The 17,746-nt window shown below is 37.0% G+C and overlaps 3 protein-coding genes across 3 annotated transcripts; 1 reads left to right on the top strand and 2 right to left on the bottom strand.

The window, feature by feature from the left end:
* Window positions 1-1,419: 1,419 nt before the first annotated feature.
* On the bottom strand, window positions 1,420-4,117 carry LOC122063087 (40S ribosomal protein S25-2-like). The gene is made up of 4 exons (XM_042626745.1): window positions 3,912-4,117; window positions 3,736-3,810; window positions 3,266-3,400; window positions 1,420-1,733 (listed from the first exon to the last, which is right to left on the bottom strand). Exons 1-4 carry the CDS (start codon window positions 3,912-3,914, stop codon window positions 1,620-1,622), a joined length of 327 nt encoding a protein of 108 aa, XP_042482679.1. The 5' UTR covers window positions 3,915-4,117; the 3' UTR covers window positions 1,420-1,619.
* Window positions 4,118-4,191: 74 nt separating this feature from the next.
* Window positions 4,192-4,916, top strand: LOC122063086 (50S ribosomal protein L31, chloroplastic). Its single transcript, XM_042626744.1, has 2 exons — window positions 4,192-4,333; window positions 4,419-4,916. The coding sequence occupies exons 1-2, from the start codon at window positions 4,268-4,270 to the stop codon at window positions 4,752-4,754; spliced, it is 402 nt and encodes a 133-aa protein (XP_042482678.1). The 5' UTR covers window positions 4,192-4,267; the 3' UTR covers window positions 4,755-4,916.
* Window positions 4,917-7,277: 2,361 nt separating this feature from the next.
* On the bottom strand, window positions 7,278-12,257 carry LOC122063085 (lipid phosphate phosphatase epsilon 1, chloroplastic). The gene is made up of 4 exons (XM_042626743.1): window positions 11,640-12,257; window positions 10,145-10,370; window positions 7,989-8,062; window positions 7,278-7,557 (listed from the first exon to the last, which is right to left on the bottom strand). Exons 1-4 carry the CDS (start codon window positions 11,982-11,984, stop codon window positions 7,330-7,332), a joined length of 873 nt encoding a protein of 290 aa, XP_042482677.1. The 5' UTR covers window positions 11,985-12,257; the 3' UTR covers window positions 7,278-7,329.
* Between the last annotated feature and the right edge of the window lie 5,489 nt (window positions 12,258-17,746).

Below are 17,746 nucleotides of genomic sequence, written 5' to 3'. Positions count from 1 at the left end.
TTTTTTTGAGAATTTCAATGCTAGTTAATAACTTAATATCATCAACCAAGGGGAATTTGATATAGTTATTTGGAATGGTTGGGACCAAGAATATAACTTGATAATGTTCTTAAGTTGAAAGATAAAGGGTGTACCTAATGCTGGAGATTGTCTGGGGAGGGTCACCCAAACGAGTGGATTTCTGATTAGTCATTTCTTCTATCTCTCCCTACTTTTATTTGTCGTGGTTTTAGACCTAACCACAAATCAACACAATAGAAAAAGAGGTCTGAATCTACAGACCCTTAAACAGCCTACAATAAATAATAGGGAGGAATATACTTCGAATCTCCCCCATCATCTCTCTCTTAATAATTGGTGTTAGGATCTACTGTATCACCCAACCCTATATCATCCTGTATCAAGCTTCGTTTTGACTGTAAAAGGAGGTTGATATGGTCAATCCCTACCTCGGATGCAAGAATCTCACAATTAGCTATATATATATATATATATCAAATGGGCAGGTATTTTATATTTTCTGTCCTAAAGCTCCCTCTACGGTTAGATATAGGGGCATGTATCTTAGGGCTCATGCATCCCTAGGAGAGATGATCATTTCGCATGTCTCTGGAGCAGGGTAGCTCTGGGACAAAATAAATTGTTCCACATAAAAATTTTAAGGCTCCAATCGTCGTATCACCTTCGATTGTATTCTTTTCTTCGCATTTTCTAATGAGTGCAAAGTTTAGTATTGGCCTACAAACCGCTATCCCATTTCTAGGCCAAGGCCTCCGAACCTAGCCTAATTCATAGGGCATTCTGTACGGTTTGAGATCCTCTTCTGAACACTGATCACCCAAAATACATATCTGGGCAATCGACATGTATCTAAACACAGATCCAAAGACTGATTCTACCAACCACTATAGAGACACCGCACCATGAGCTGTTAGATCAGCGCTAAGCCAAACTCTGACTGCTAGGCTAAGTGTTTGTGGTTGAGGGGTATTTCCAGTTGAGGACTCGGAATGCCCCTCTAACTAGGTAGGAGAGAAGGGGAGGAGCATACTAATAGCTTTTGCTTCATGAGTGAATCTTCTCCATGGGAGTAAGAGAACTTTCTATCTATCATCCTCATGGAAAACAAATTCAGTAATCAGATAAATGAATCATGAGTCGTGAATCAGCCAATTCAGATCGGTACTCGTTATAATACTGATTGCAACTGATTCAACATGGCAAACTCACGCCAAGAAACCCTAGACTGAGAATTGTCGGCACAACCAAATCATCTTCCAGCTAATGCCAGACCACCAGAGCTCGATTTGGAGATTAAATCATAGAACCTACACATTGATAAATTGTAGAAGACTAGTAAAAGCACCAGAAGAGAGGCTAAGACCATAGAAACACAATCAACCAAATGCATGCCAAGTATCAAGTAATGAAACCTCACTGGAAATCATAATAAGCTCAATGTCAAGATTCCCAAGTCAACACGATCCAACATGATCAGCAGGAGCTGCTGTTTCCAGCAACACTCGTTCAAAATGTTTTCACCTTTTGTAGCCAATGAATGGGGGAAAAAGAATTAAGCTAAAGCAAAATTTGATGTCTTTTAAAGGGACAGAGAAAATCTAAGTGTTGGTTGCCCTAGTGTATATCTGCTGACTTGAATGAGAAGATACCATCCTTATTAAGCCTCTTGCCATCAGATCCCTGATTGCTCTCCGTGCAAGCGACCCATTAATCTGGCAAATACATCAAATAAGTGAGCAAACACAATGAATTTGCTTCTCCAAAGGTTTAGAAAATAAAATACTAACAAGGAAAATGGGATCCAATAATTAAAATCTCAAGCAGTAGCAAAAAGTTACAAATACGAGGTCTATAATGGAAACATGGCACCCTTACAAGCTACAAAATACACTTATTCTTTCAATAAGTAATAAATTATGGAAATATGCACAAGCTTGTAAGTTCATATAGAACCTCCATTTACATTTGGGAATGTCCAGAAGTGTGATTTAGACATAAAATTTCAGGAACAAAGCTCTTCCATTGTATAAATTTGATCACCTACCTCTCAAGTCAAGACTAATATCAACAATCATGCTGTGAAAAAGGTTTACATACACAAGTTGGATAATCTTAAAATATTATATCAATTGGAGTAGAAAGCAGTAAGGAATTAAGTTAAAATTGAAAGTGAAGCATAAAAACCAAAATCCATGTGAGAACGCTCAACAAAGTCAAACTACATGGTTGGGTAAGAAACATAAGAGTAGATCAATGTGCAACATAAAATTTTTCTTCACAGGGCCAACTCTTTAACATGTAGAAATTCCCAGGGACAATCAATTTACTACATGGAAACATTTCCCCATTGTGCAATTAGCATCTATAAGCACTTTCCCAAGTCATCTTAATGAATCTGATCAGCTAAATTAAAGGAGCAATGAAAAAAAAATAATTGTACAGAAGTTAAAAACTAGAGTCAAATGAAAGTTTCATCCACTAAATTGAAAGGCTTCACTATACCCCATTCAGAATGATTAGCCACCTGGAAAGTCATTGAAGAACTGCTCCACACAATGAGTCTTTAGAACACCCCAGAAATGCATACATCATCAATATAAGTCTACCAAGTGTTCCCAGGATGACCACTAAATCTGTGATTTAATGTTCTAAAATTTCTACCACTTTAACATCAGTCACATTATTGTTACGTAGCTATTAACCTCTGTCACAACATTAATCCCACCATCCTCAATTTCCTCAACCATCAGTTTTAGGCTCATGATCTTCTTTTTTTCCCCTAAATTATAAAAAATGGCAGTATTTTATGAACAGTTAGTAAGTTTGTGCTAAAGCCAGAAAATATGAAAGACAGAAGAAAAGTACAATTTGAAACAAATAAAAGTTAATAATTCAAGCAACGATTTGCATTTAACTGGATGCTTTTCCAGTGCGATAGCCATCATCAATAACAGAACTTAGGGCCTCCTTCCTGTGAAATATTGCAGCAGAAGGGATTTAAACAGAAGTTTGGTAACCTCACATTAGCCAGAAAGCAAAAGCAATCACAACTAATCACTACGATCGTGACACTTAACCATCTATAGCATGGAGTTTTCAATATTTACAACACAACTCAATGTAGATCCAATGATGTATAATTTGATTGCAGAATAACCGATAATTTGACCCAGATCATCACATCTAGGAAACAAGGATTTGCAGATATTAAGCCAATGATGATTAAAACAACAAACAGTATTACCCTCAATCTGTCAGACAGAATGGAAGGAGTGATGAGCTTGTATTTAGGTGCTTCAGAGAGAAGCTTGTCATAGGTACCCTGGTCAAACAAGACCATGTTGTTCACCTTCTCCTTCTGTTTTCCTTTGCTCCACTTCTGTATAACAGAAAAACAAATATATATTAATAACATTAATGAAGTAAGATAGAACTTAGTTTAGAAACTTATACAAAGGTTTTGGGAAACAGCGAACTCAGAAAGAACCCAGCAGGGAAAGCATCGGAAAAATAAAGAAATAGAACAAAAATGGAGAACCAACTAATGAATCCATGACCACTTAGAAACATCACAATACTCAGATGTGACTAAGAAAACCTACTGAGATTGATAAAACCAATCAAAGGAGACAGCCTAAACCAACTTTCACACAGAAACAAAGCAAAAAAGAAATCACCGGATGCGGCAAAAGGAGATAAAGGGTTTCTTCTAACCTTCTTCTTTTGTTTACCACCGCCAGATTTAGCGGGCTTGGAAGATGGAGGAGGAGCCTTCTCCTTCTTTGGCGCCTGAAAAGAAAGACAAGAACGTTCGCATGAGTCAAGTCCATTACTCGTCTCAACCAAGCACAAAACTAGCTGTATCAAAGGCAAAAGGATGCAATACTCACCATTTGTTTGAAGTAGTGCAAGCTGTGGAGTCTCTGACGAGAGAAGTAAAACCCTAGCCCGGAGAAGGAGGAGGCGCTCAAAGAAACCCTAGCTGATAATCGTTTGGAGCCTTTTAAAGCTACAACGGATGGACCTGGACCTGGACCTGGGCCTGGGCCTACTAGCCTGTTCTTAGTGGCCCGGGCCTGAGCATGGGCCGAAATTAGCCTGGTGAACGGGGTATCTTCGTAATTCGGAGAAATCAAACAGAGAAGAAGCTCTGAAGTCACAGATTTTGGCCTCTGGGTAAGGAAAGATAAGAGCCAGCAGTCTCGTATCTTCTAGAGTTCTGAGTTGTGGCTACTGGAGATCAAAAATGGCGCTAAGCCTAACCAACACATTCCTCCAAAGGAAACCCTCCCCCTGCATCCTTCCGGTGAAGGTAATCTTCATCTAAAGTTGAATCAAAGTAAAATTGGAATTCTTGATTTGGCGGAGTTGATATTGTTTTTTGGGATGGTGCGCAGGTGAAGAAGGAGACGAAGGCGCGGCCGCAGTGGACTTGCAGGAAGAAGGAGATTCATCCGGAATTCTACGAGGACGCAAAGGTGTACTGCAATGGGGAGCTGGTGATGACCACTGGAGGTACCCAGAAGGAGTACGTGGTGGATGTTTGGTCGGGAAACCACCCCTTCTACCTGGGCAACCGGTCGGGTGTGGTCGTTGACGCCGACCAGGTCGAGAAGTTCCGGAAGAAGTTCGGTGAGCTCTCCCAGATCATGGAGATCCCCAACCTCAAGTACGGTGAGATCGTTCTCCCCTCCAAGCGCTCCAAAGCTGGTGCCAAGGGAAAGAAGAAATAGCCGTCGTTTCACATAATTAGGGCTTCCTTCCAGCTTTCACTTTTTTATGATTTCGAAAGTAATACCATGAATCCATGATTGTGCATTTTTAATTCTCCTTTGAATTGAACTCCAAGAAGAGAATTTAAGTGGTTGTAGAGATGGTAGCGGTTGTCGATTGCAGTTGATAGGTTGCAAAGATCAGAGGGCTTTTACTGTGAGTGAGACCTGAATCCTACTTGTGAATTTCAAAATTTCCAGTCTTTAATCTTGAATTGAACCAATAACATTACATCCTCTAAAGGAGTTGCGAATCAAGCTGTTCCAACTTCCAAGTAATTAGTATTATTAGACTCTACTCGAGAACCTATCCTTGGCTTACAGTCCTTAGAAATGCTTGGTTTGATTATCTTGTGGATTTTAGCTTTAACTTAACAGTTTAATGGAAATTGCCATTACTAGATCAACCTGGTTTTATATTATCAAGAGATCAACCTCATCAAAACAATCTGCTCTACTCTAGAGAAAACTTTATTAGCTTCCGAAGAAGAGAGAGAGAGAGATTGACGAGTGATGATAATCGTGCAATTACTTCGTGCTTGAAATTTTGGGATATGTTTGATATGCATCCTCAAGATGCGGTACAGAATGCATTCCGGAGCGACAAAAATGATTTTTTGGTACATGTTCCTATTATAAAATTCCTACAATGGGATACAAAAAATAGGACTCATTGTTGGGTGTGTCAAGAAGCCATTCCCCAAGGGGGGAAAAATGTTGTTTGTTACATTTTTGTCACTCAATATATTTTTTATTTCAAATGCAGACAAAAAATTGCATCAAAGTTTGATGAATATGGGAGGTTAAAATGGATTTGAATTCCAAAAGATTTTAACAACCGTTGGATTTTGAAAATATATATGTATCATGTGAAGAGTTAGATTCGAGAGGGAAGAGGGATGATAAAAATCTTCTGTACAATGGAAGATGAGCTATGATTGATTAGTTTTATAATTTAACATATATTCAATCCAAAGATCACTTCATGTATTTAGTAATCAAGATTGACTACTCATACCTCCATGTAGTCAAAATGAAGCAAGTCCAGATCCTCTGTTGTGAACGGTGAGTGACATGCACCCTAGCCGTTGGATGCCTCACCGCTCACTATAGAGTGTCTGGGGGCAAATGAAGCCTGATACAATGAGATTGGGGGCAAATGAAGCCTGATACAATGAGATTGTGGCTTTCTTCTTATGGAAAAGGTGACAAGTGGTTGAGTGATTCAGAGGATCCTAACACATTCCCAATATGTTGGATTGCTTTCCTAGTAGCTGGTATAATATGTTGGCATGGTCGCGAGTCCAAGCAGCTGTTTGATAACGTTGCCTGACGAAAGAGGGGAGTTTATGAAATTACAACGGGAGCAAAAGAGCTCCACTACCATGAAAACTTGGAAAGTTCAAGGAAAATCTCCATGCTGCAATGCAATAAAAGAGAAGGAAGGGATACTCTTTTCTTTTTTATTTTTTTCCCTTTTGGTAAGAGAAGGAAGGGATAATCATGAATGCATGATTATGTACCTTAATTAAAACTCTTACCATATTTGATAATTATTCTTTCAGATGTAATCTTTATTTTTCTTTTTAATTTAAAGGGATTTTGGTTGCAAAGTTAAGTAAAGTAAAATTTAATAACTAGGTTTGAAATGTTCTGAAATTAATTATAGAATAATGTTAGGAATAATTACAAAAGTTACTATTATTGAAGGGAAACTTCCTTCACTCAATTATGGTTCCCAAATTCGGTCATGCTAACATAACCTTTTAATTTCAAATGAAATGAAGTACTAAAGATGTACCATATAGGCCAGCATGAATGATCCAAAAGACAGTCTGAATAAAGATGCAATAAGCAACAGATCACAGATGACAAAAGCAGCATATAGTCTAACCCAGATGGATATCAGGTCCAGTACTTGCCCACTCTCACTGTGCAAGATTACAAGTACTAAACTTGCAAACCTCTCATATGTTTACTTGGCTTTCGATGAACACTATGGACATCTTTTCCCCACAACTCTAGGCCAGCATCTTTCCCCTATTAGTATAAATATGTTAAGGGTTCTTAGGTCTCTCCGCAGGCTTGGTGTCGGTGTTAAGGAATCTGGTATCGAAGATTAATTCAGGTCCAGAGCACCTGAATCTTTTTCTGATAAACACAGGTACTGACAAGTCCTTATTGCCCACTCACCACTTCAAACAAAAGCAACCTTACCATAGCTCCAGAAAATAAATTGAAATTTCCCGTCGGAGGTAACTGGGTTCTGTCTGTAACAGGATGAATGTGGAAGTTAAATCTGACTAGTTAGCTCTTGCCTGCACAAATTTTGGGTTTCTCAAACAGCAACATGTCATACAGAACTTTTTGCATACTTCCCTGCAAGGTAAATCTTTGCTTTATTTTTATGATTTTTTGGATTGGTACTGTGAAACCATCTAGTTTCCAATTTCCAAATGCTTCTCCTGGAAAATATCGACACCATGATGGTAATGATACATATCAAATTAGTAGTTTTCAAATCATATAAACAAGCTCACTGTTCTTCTGTAAGCCAGTATCGAACTATATATATAAAGAATGCCAAGCAACATCCAGAACCCACAATTACAACCACCATCCGAACCCACAAAAGAGAAATAAATGCTTTGAGAACAATTTCATCCCATGACCAAAACCACAAGATGGAACAAATAGACCCCAAGACGGCACCAACAAGGACTTGATTGATGGTATGATATTGTTGAGACACACGAATCCATGACTGCCAACACAGATGACATAAAAATAGACAGCATCAGACACTTTTCATTTTAATTTTTCCTGTTCATTTTCCTGCTTTCACCCTCTCTGGCTTTTAAAATAGTGAAAACCCCCAATCTTTACGGTTGCAAATTAGAGATGCATAGTATGGATTCCAGCCACCACATATGTACTGATGTACTTATGTGTGCATTTACTGCAATCCTTTCCCTTTTGTCACAAGTAAATAAAAGAGGAGGGAGAAAACTTTTTGTTGGGCCTGAACCAACTGAGCTCAAAATTGCAGCAGAAGGGATGGCACAAACAGTTTCTAAGAAATCATACACCCCAAAAATGCTCAAATACAAAAGGCTGAAAGCTAAGCCACCAGACAAGCCAATTAAATGATTCACTTGTCATCAGAATTCAAAAGAAACTATGTTAGGCACTTACAAGGTATGAGCCACAAGCCAATACAAGTGTTCCAACAATTACTGAGATTTCATTGAGCCCCAGCCATTCAACCACTGCCACAAAAAAGGATAAAACCAAGCATCACATCTGAGAAGTGCAGTTACCAGTATTGACGTTTATTTAATAAAAAACAGCAACCTAAGCTCTACTTTCAACACTAAACATAGTAATCAAAATATTACTGAAATCCATCTAACTTCAAAGAACACCACACAGAGAACTGGCCATAATACATGAATCATAGATATTCTTCAGCAAAAAATGCCCAAGTGAATGAAGTGACCAAGTTGTGACAAACCACTCAGAAATATCAGAAAAATAGTGTATCAACAAGTATTCAAGTCCAACTAGGTTCACCTGGCTGAATACCACTCAACTGACTATTAACTAATTCAAAACAGGATAACTAATACAACTTGGCCAATAAACAGCTTATTCTCAAGTTTTCTACAGCAGCCATTAGGACACTTGCAATTGAGTATAGTGGCGATTACTAATTTGAAACCCTTTTGATCCACCTAATGTAAGGATAACGGATATTAAGAACCTATAGGCATCTCTTATAGTTAATTTTAATAGGGTATCATATATAGTGCCAGCAACCTTCAAGGAACTAGGTCGAAGGTTGAATTTTTAAAGAGACAAAACACGATGACTTATAAAGATATAGCCCTACATATAGTGAGACTGCAAAATGTGTTTAACATAGGTGATCCCAAGTAAGTGGTGTAGTACCCATAGGGCTCCACACTCAACACCTCCCAAACCCCTCTAGAAAAATAAATAAATAAATAATTAACTAGTAATATCTGAAAATCAATAAATTTAATGGAATTCTAGCAAACTTCATACACAAGAATCATGAATCCATATCTAAACATTTTCATGGACAGGATGCTTGTTTCTCCTTGGCCCAGATTAGCAGTATAAGACCCCAAGTGCTATTCTACGAAATGTCTAACTCTAACTTAAGGAAATATATTTGAACTGTCGACAGTATTATGAAGAACCTTGTGGCCAGAGGATAGAAAGAGGAAAAGACTTAACTGACATGAATCAAGTGGTGTGATTTCTCTGTAATCAGTGGCTGAGTCAAGATCCAAATATCCAAGAATCAGGGTTGTTTCAACAGCCTGTCACAATTAAACTATAGACAGTACTATAATGGAGAACCTTGTGGACTTTTGGAATCGACCAGCAGGACCAAAGGGACCAAACTGGCTTGAATCACTTGGGATGATTTCCTATACTACCAAGGAACTCTTTTAGCTTTAAGTTACAAGTGTCAGAAATCATTTTGAGGAGGATTGGCTGTCTTAAGACTATATTTTCCCATTTTAAAGAGTTCCAACAGAATGTAGGAGAGGCTAAGCTATCCCATTCTTTCTTAAGGGAACATGATTTTAAATTGAAATAAAATTTTTACTTAAGATTAGACTTTATTCTGTTTTGATGCAATTTCTCAACCAAGGTTGGCCTGAGCCCAGTTCTTGCACCAGAAAAAGAAATTGAAGTTCCGTTCCTCTTCATACCTTTTCTATTTTCTTGAATCATGATTTCCATTCCATGACTTTTATTTTGTGATTTGTGATTTTAGATCTGATTTCTGTCAACATCTTAGCGTATTTCTTTAAAGCAGAACCCTGGTTCTTAAAGTCATTCTTGACATGACCCCATCCTGGTTTTAAGTTACTTTTAGCATTCAATTGACCAAGCCTAATCCAACTCTCATGATTACCATTACACCATCAAGTACATCAGTCTATCTTCCCCATCCCATCCCATCCACCCCAGCCAAACCCTTAATCTCCTCGCTGTTTTGCCTAAATCGTTTCCGCTCCCATCAATCGTATTATTTTTCTCTGATGTTCCCTAGTTTTCACTCCCCGGTCCTTTACTTTCCTTTTCTTTTTCACATAGCTAAAAAAATGACTTAATCCCTATCTATCCTGCATCACTTTGCCATGTTCATTATAAAAAATACCAAAGGTACTAACTTATGTCATACAAGGAACAGAATACTCAAGGACATCCAATAAAGGCACTTCACCAATTTGAAAAATCACAGCAATGCAGGCCCCAATATTCAATCCAAATTAAAGTAGCAAAAGAAGAAGGAATTATGAAGAACTGACATGATAGGATTATAAACACGACAGCGAAGAAGATAGATTGTGCATGTGAAGATGGCATCCCAGGGTCAGACTTCAATGTGGAAGTGGGTCGGCTTTGGTTCAGAATTCGCTTCAGAGTAACTGAGATCAAGACATTTACAATACTCCCCATTGCAGCCCACAGAGATTCAGCGTCATGCCTACAAAGGATGACAGCACCAAAAACAGCAGTGACTAGCCACTTACTCTGCAATCAAATGAAGACAACAATCAATATATTGATAGAGGGATTTCTGAAAAGAACCCACGAAGTTGGGAATGCATAACAAAAGTCCATGCATAAGCTGTGATGTGATATGAGATATATTTCTACCATACATAGTTGCTCTTAAGCATCCTATTCCCTCAAGAGAATTTGTTAAAAGTTTGGGTGATCTTAGCTCCCAACTAAGTTAGGGGTTAAATTTGGAGTCAAGATCCAAACTTCTCTAAGAGTTTGAGAGCATCTTGAGGATTGACATGAAAGCCTTGATAGAATTTCCTTAAAGTGCCAGCCAAAGGCTTCCCCTATGCTATAAAATATCTGGATTCAAAAGAAAACATCCATCAATGACAAAACAAAATTATTGTGGCGGTTCCCATTAGCTCGGGTAAGGCTTAGTTCAGTTGAATTGAGAGGAGGAATGACCAAGACTAGCAAGACATGCTGTCACTATATAGTTTATTCAGAAGTATCAAAGCATTCACACTATATAGTTTACAAATGTGACTCCACAGAACTCAGTCATGGCAACACAATGAGCTAGCCTGATATGGATAGCGTTCCAGTAGTTGTATTAGTCTCCAAGATTTCACAAATTACAGGTACGAGGAATGGTGCGGCTGGATAGGATTGATTACAGGTGGTAATGAACTAATAGGAGCTTTAGAGTAGAAACAAGGCCCTGTGCCTGGTAAGTTTTTCAAGTCAGGAGTTACATAACTATTGCTGGTATTAGTTGGAAAATTTCCATTTTGTTCTTGTTTAAATTTTACATTAATGAGACAAAATTGGATGAGTTAAAAGGACAAGGGAAAGGCCAAACATCGTGTGTTTTGAAATGGTGAAAAAACAAAAGTGGTGTCTTCATATGCTAACAGCAAAGATGGCTGTGATATGATAAAAACAGGATAAGCCAGCTGATTCCAAGTTTCTTGTAAAAAAAAAAATTTATAATAATAATAATCATAAAGAATAAAAAATAAAAAAATTCATCTTTATTGATGTTATCTTCCTCACCCAAAGAGTTTCTCGCTTTATTTGATTTACTAACATGTATTATAGCACAGAGTGAACAAACAGAAGAGATGAGCACCTTGTTCAGTAATGGTAAGTTAAAGGTCCACAACAACCCATTATAAGATACAAATTATAATAGTAGAAGGCATAATTACAAACTCAGGGAGAAGAGGGGAGTGGAGGAGAGCAACATAAGCAGGCACTGGATATTCAAAACCCAGAACAAATGCTACTAACCAATCGATTGAGAGTCGTATCCAGTCCCCCAGAAACAAAATTCTGGCAAAACTCCGATGACACGTTGCTCAAGACAGCTTCTCTTTCTATAAGCCCAGAACCCTCATCAGCATCACTCTTTCTATGAGCAGCAATTCTACCAAATTCGATCATCCTATCCTGTATTAAAATCGGGTTCCTCTCAGAAACAGGTCTTCTCGATATAAACCCACCAAGGAAAGATGGTGGAGTTGACTTGAGGAATGAGGAAGAGGAAAAGGCATTCGGGGACCTAAAGCGAGAAGTAAAACTGGGAGAGACGCTGAAGACGAATCTGTAAGAAGCTACCGATGCAGATGCAGCCATTTTGACTTCAGCTCCGAACGGAGAGGATTTGAGTGGGCATCAATGAAACTGTGACACTGTGACGGAGCAGAAAAACGAGACGAGACAATAACCATTTTTGTAGTTCTTCGAGCACCTGCGTCCAAAGAAGATTTTTTTTAATGAAAACCTCCCAACTAGATTGATTGGTACAGAAAACTCCAAGACGTGAACGATCTAATCGAATCTCGAAGAAAGGTTCAGGTCGCGAATCCGTGACTCGTGAGTCCTTACTCCTGAATCCCTACCCCGAGTACCGACTCCCGAGTCCAGACCCGGGAATTGTAGAGCTTAGAGTCTATGGGTATTTTCATGCACCCTACTCAGAATCCGCTATTCTAGAATCAATTCATGATTCCTTTTGGGATGGAGTGTAAGAATTGAGCTTCCTTCTTTTCTGGGTAGTTTCGTCATTTTGTTAGTCTAGAAAGTCAACATTTACTACTAATACTAAATTAGGTAAGCTAATCGACATTAACCCCACTTGAGGATCCCCTAATTTCGATCATTCCTATTGACTTTTGCCCCCTTTTCTACCTTGTATAGTTCGTTGATCGTTCCTAGGGTTTTAGTTAAGATTTTCATATCATGTCGTTGGGCCAAAAGACAGCCGACACCCTCTATTATGATTATGATTATGGGTGGTTGTAGTACAGACATGTTGGCCAATTTAACAAAATGTCTCAGCTAATATGTCACTTAGCAATCCACTTGGTCATAAAATTTGGCCAACAAATAGATGTCATCATTTTCTAGTTACCATCAAATTGTTAACTCAATTCACGTTTTGTATATATATATATATATATATATAGGAAAAAAGAAAGAAAAAATATGCTAGGCTTGCTCAATTGGGTGAAGATTTTGAATTAGATCGTGTTAGTTTGAAAATCTGATGATGTTTTTTGTGGCAATCTAAAGAATTGGTTTATTTTGGGTATTTATTTATTTTGCCTTTGTTATCCCTTCTTTTTTCGACACATTTGACACGTTGAGTCCATCTTGTTCTAAGACGTTTTTGTTGAGATTAACCCAGAATACGAAAAAATATAAAGACAAAAATGAGAACTAAAATTATGAATCCTTCATAATACACACGCATAATGTATAAAAGTTAAGCATATGATAAGGATTTTAAACTTGAAATCCAAAATTGAATCATCTTTATTGGATTGAAATCTAACTCAAAAATCTTACAATCAAACCCTCAAATAGTAAAATATGAAAACCCAATGATCTAGTCCAAAAAACTGTAGAATCGGGTTCTATCATGGCCAAGTCCAATCCCAATTCCAATTGAGTGTTAATATCTGGTTAATCCATAAAGGGAACCTCACCTATCTGTGTGGTTAAAAACTGGTTTTTTTAAGCATGCAGCCTCTCTCTCTCTCTCTCTCTCTCTCTCTCTCATGAAAGACAGTAAGGTTATAGGGTCCACTCCAACAACAAGATTTGTGGCCCTTAATGGAGGGTGCCTACTATAATAATAAAGAAGAATATTGATTCTGTGACTTAGCTAATGATAATTAAGCCACAATGATGCATGTTTACTAATCTGACTTCCGTCCATGAATCCCCCCATTATGCATATTCTAAAGCTTAAACCCTAATGTTGCATTGTTTGCAAACTAGTTAGATATATGTAGAAGTTCTTATAGGCTTTTAGAGTTCTTGAGGCTGTTCAGATCAAAAAGAGTCTGCTCTAATTGAAGATCAATACAATACACTAGGGCTGAAACAGGGTCGGATTGAGCCGGGTTTCTTAAAACCCAATCCAACCTTAAGTTCCTGAAACTCAACCCATGCCCAACCCTACAGGGCTCAGGGTCGGCGCAGGTTAAGCCGGGTTGACCCTAGCTGGTCCTACATTTTTTTCCTACAAATATTCACAAATGTTAAGCCTATATTCATCAGGGGAGGTGGAGAGATGTTAAGACTATGATTAATCCTTTTTCAGCCTTAATTCATAAATTTGCAGCAAGCAAGGTTGTCAATTTAGTTATAAGATAGATATTTTAATCGCCTAACATCACAACATCTCCCTTAAAACTGTACAGAACAATTTGTCCCAATTCTTCATGATTGCAATTGTATCTAAAATTCATATCAATACATGACAGGAGACACAAAGGCAGTCTATGTAAAGAAGGGGGGGGGGGAATGGTTTAGCCATTTGGTTGCCTTAGCTCAATAGGTAAGAATATGTGACTTGTGGAACAAATATGTTGGTTGAAATCATACAGACAGCTTGTGTAATGCTTGTGTAACACATGATGTGGCTTGTGTAACTCATGATGTGAGCCTAGGGGAAAGGGAACACTATTATTAAATACAATAATAAATCAAGATTAAAATCAGATCAAATTGAGTCAGGTTGACTCTCATAACTGGATTAGACAGCGTTTGGGCTCAGGACGAGCCAGGGTGGTTTCTGTTTATACTACAAATTCGATATATATTAACACTATTTTCTACTTTTTTATATATGCACTACTCACCTCTTTTGTTGATTACTATATAGTATAGTGATATTTGTTTATATCAAGGAAACTTAAAATGGAGCCCATTTATTGGTTATTCATGGGCTTCACATGAGGCCCAGGTACTGGACCCAGGACAAGGCCCTTATATGCTGTGCTAGGCCTGCCTGGCCTTAGCCCAACAAATTACCAGTCTTCAAGAAGGGAGTGAGCTAAGATAGCTCTCAGATGAATAAATAAAGAGTAAACAAAAAAGAAATGGAAATGGTGCTTTTGCAGAAATGGGTCACTTTGGATAATGGGATTTTTTTTTTTTTTTTGGCAGATTATCATGTATGATCAATCCAATGAATGGGCCATGAATGGTACGGTAGCTATATATAAATGGCCACTTCTTTATTCTTCTAATTCCTTTAAACTTTACAGACAAGAAAGTTGCATTTACATAAAAAAAGACTTCTACTTTCAAATAATTATGTTCTTTTCCATGTAAGAAAGTGAATTATTCATTTATGCTTACAAAGCTGGCTTCCCACTCCCACTCCCACTCCTCTTAACCAACTTGGGATGCCTTGCATAGTCATTTACACATGTAAAGTCTCTCTCTCTCTCTCTCTCTCTCTCTCTCTCTTGTTTTGGTGGATAACCTAAATTATAGAACTCTTTCTTGGAGGTCATAGAGAATCAAATAGTGTAAAGAATATACATTATGATCATGAGATGAGAATAAAAGCAAAGAAGGAAAAGTGTATAAACAATAGAGGGAATGGAGCCCAGAGATCTCTGAGTCTCTCAAATTGAAATCAACTTTTCCTGTGCTTCCTATGACCCATAGCCGAATCACTAAGCAAATTGTTTGTCAAGTGGGCTACCAAATTCCCTTGAAGTCCAGTCATCTGATCGACAGATAAGACTCAAAAAAGTGATTCAATATCCTTTTTCTTCTTTCTTCCTATTCTATTTGTTTTTATTCCTCTCTCTCTCTATATAAAATAAAGAATCCATTCCATTAGTACAGTTTTTATAGTTCTCATTGTAAGCTTTCGAGAGAGTTCACAGGAAAAAAGCTATAAATAAAATAATTTGAGGGTCAACCTCACAGCTGCCAACCATATATTATATAGATATAACCAATGACCTTTTCATCAATCAATCAATAAGTACTCAATTCTATTCTGTATACGCCGAGTTTATTTATGAATTAGAAGGTTCCTACAGTCTTTCTACCACTCGGCTAAAACTCAGGGATTAAAAATCCCCAGTGGGAATAGCTTCGGCTCTGTTTGATTGTTAAGAAAATTAAATAGAAGAGAAATAAAATTATTGTAATTAGTAACATATGTAACTATTTCTTTCTTTTTTTTTTTGGTAAATCCTATATAACTATTTTACTAATTCCAAATAATTTTATTTTCCTTTGCATCTAAAACCTTTTGTTATAAAATATATCATTATTAAATATGAGAAAAAAAAAACTGAAATAAATTACACAATCACATAGAATCATTTTGGGTAATAATTACATAAGTTCTTTTCTAAAATTAAAAAAAAAAAATCTCTTTTAAATTTTCTCAATAACCAAACATAACCTTTCTAATAGTAAACATGTCCCTGCCCTGACCTAAAGAGGCCCGATTACTCAATCGGGTGGATTTGAAGTGAGGCCTAAATATGGTATCGACTGTCCAAAGAAAGAGCTAACACGTGGAGTATCACATTTCTTAAACAAAGGTTCAGTCTTCAATAAAGAATCAGTGTGCCACGTGGCAAATAAATACCAAAAGTTTGAAACCGTTATTATCGCCGGTCCCTCCTGGTCTCCTGGGCCTCGGAAGTTGCAAAGATTGATTAAAAAGAGAAGTGGAGAAGGCGCGAAGCAAACCATTTATACACTCATTAAGAGATTTGAAAATTCTACAAAAAAAAAGAAAAAAGAGAAGAGAAAAAAAGAGAGATTTGAAAAGGGGTCGGTGGGGAGTTGAGTTGAGGTCCCAACTTCCAAGTGGCAATTTCCTATGGACTAAGGAAAACAGAAGATTTTTCACTTCCCAAATTATCCACGTTTGCGGATAAGACCTATAGAAACATAATAGCACATCCACCCAATCAACCGCAACTAGGCGTTCAGGCCATCATCGATGATGGAACCTTTATGCATAGACATTATTAGGATTTTATTATATATATATATATATATATTTTTTTTATAAAGAGATTTTCTTATTAATACCCATAAGGTTTTCGTCGTATGTGCACAAGAAAAATTGGCATGATAATGACAACGATATATCATTTTTAACTTATTAATCATTTTATATTTTTATGTACTATTGTGAATAAAATAAAAGGCAACTAAAAGAAAATATTAAATTCTAAATACACTTATATGTATCATGCTAGTGCTATCGAGAAATAAACATATACCCATGATTTTTAACATTCTTGTAAATAACATTAAACATGATTTTATGAGAGTTTATAACTTTTAAGTTATATGTTTGTTCAATAATTTAAAAGGTAAAAGATTTCTATTGTCGTGTGCCTCTATACCCCAGACATAAGGGGGGCAAAAAGATAACCGTACCCTTGGTTGGATGCATGTACGGTTCTATATTAGTGAAATGACCACACAACTAGGTAGTGATTCCTAACCCAATCTAACCTTTATATATATATATATATATATATATTTGTTATTATCTTGTTTACACATGATATTTTACCATTTATTCAATGGTCATTACTCAAAATCATACAGTCCACATGGTTAAAAATAATGGGAGCGTGGTAAAAGTTCCCACAACAAGTTTAGGAATCTTTTTTTCCTCTTAAAAGCAAATATTTTTTTATGTAGCAAAATTTGACACTTGATCAATACATTGTGTTCACCTCTTGCCCCCTCCCTCCCTCCCTCCCTTCCTTCCTTCCTTTTTTTTTTAACTGAACTTTATTAAGAAATGAAAATTTGAGACTACTACATAAAATAAGGGAGACAAAAGATCTATACCTTCAACAATGGATATTGTCATCCAATTCTATAAAGTCATAATATTATTAAGAGCATTTACTGCCGCTGGCAATTAGAAAAGAAAAACCCCCCAAAATCATAGATTGAGACTCTTGGCCAAGAGTCGTCCTCCTTCTATTTGGTACTAAGGTTTTTATTAGATGCATGTTACAATATTAGCGGACTTTGTACCATGAGTTGAGTCTAAAATTATTATAAGACTAAACCAATTTACAAAAATATAGAATTGTAAAAAT

Source organism: Macadamia integrifolia, unplaced genomic scaffold (assembly GCF_013358625.1).
Source record: "Macadamia integrifolia cultivar HAES 741 unplaced genomic scaffold, SCU_Mint_v3 scaffold1190, whole genome shotgun sequence".
Lineage (NCBI taxonomy): Eukaryota > Viridiplantae > Streptophyta > Magnoliopsida > Proteales > Proteaceae > Macadamia > Macadamia integrifolia.
This window is presented reverse-complemented; position numbering and strand designations above follow the sequence as displayed.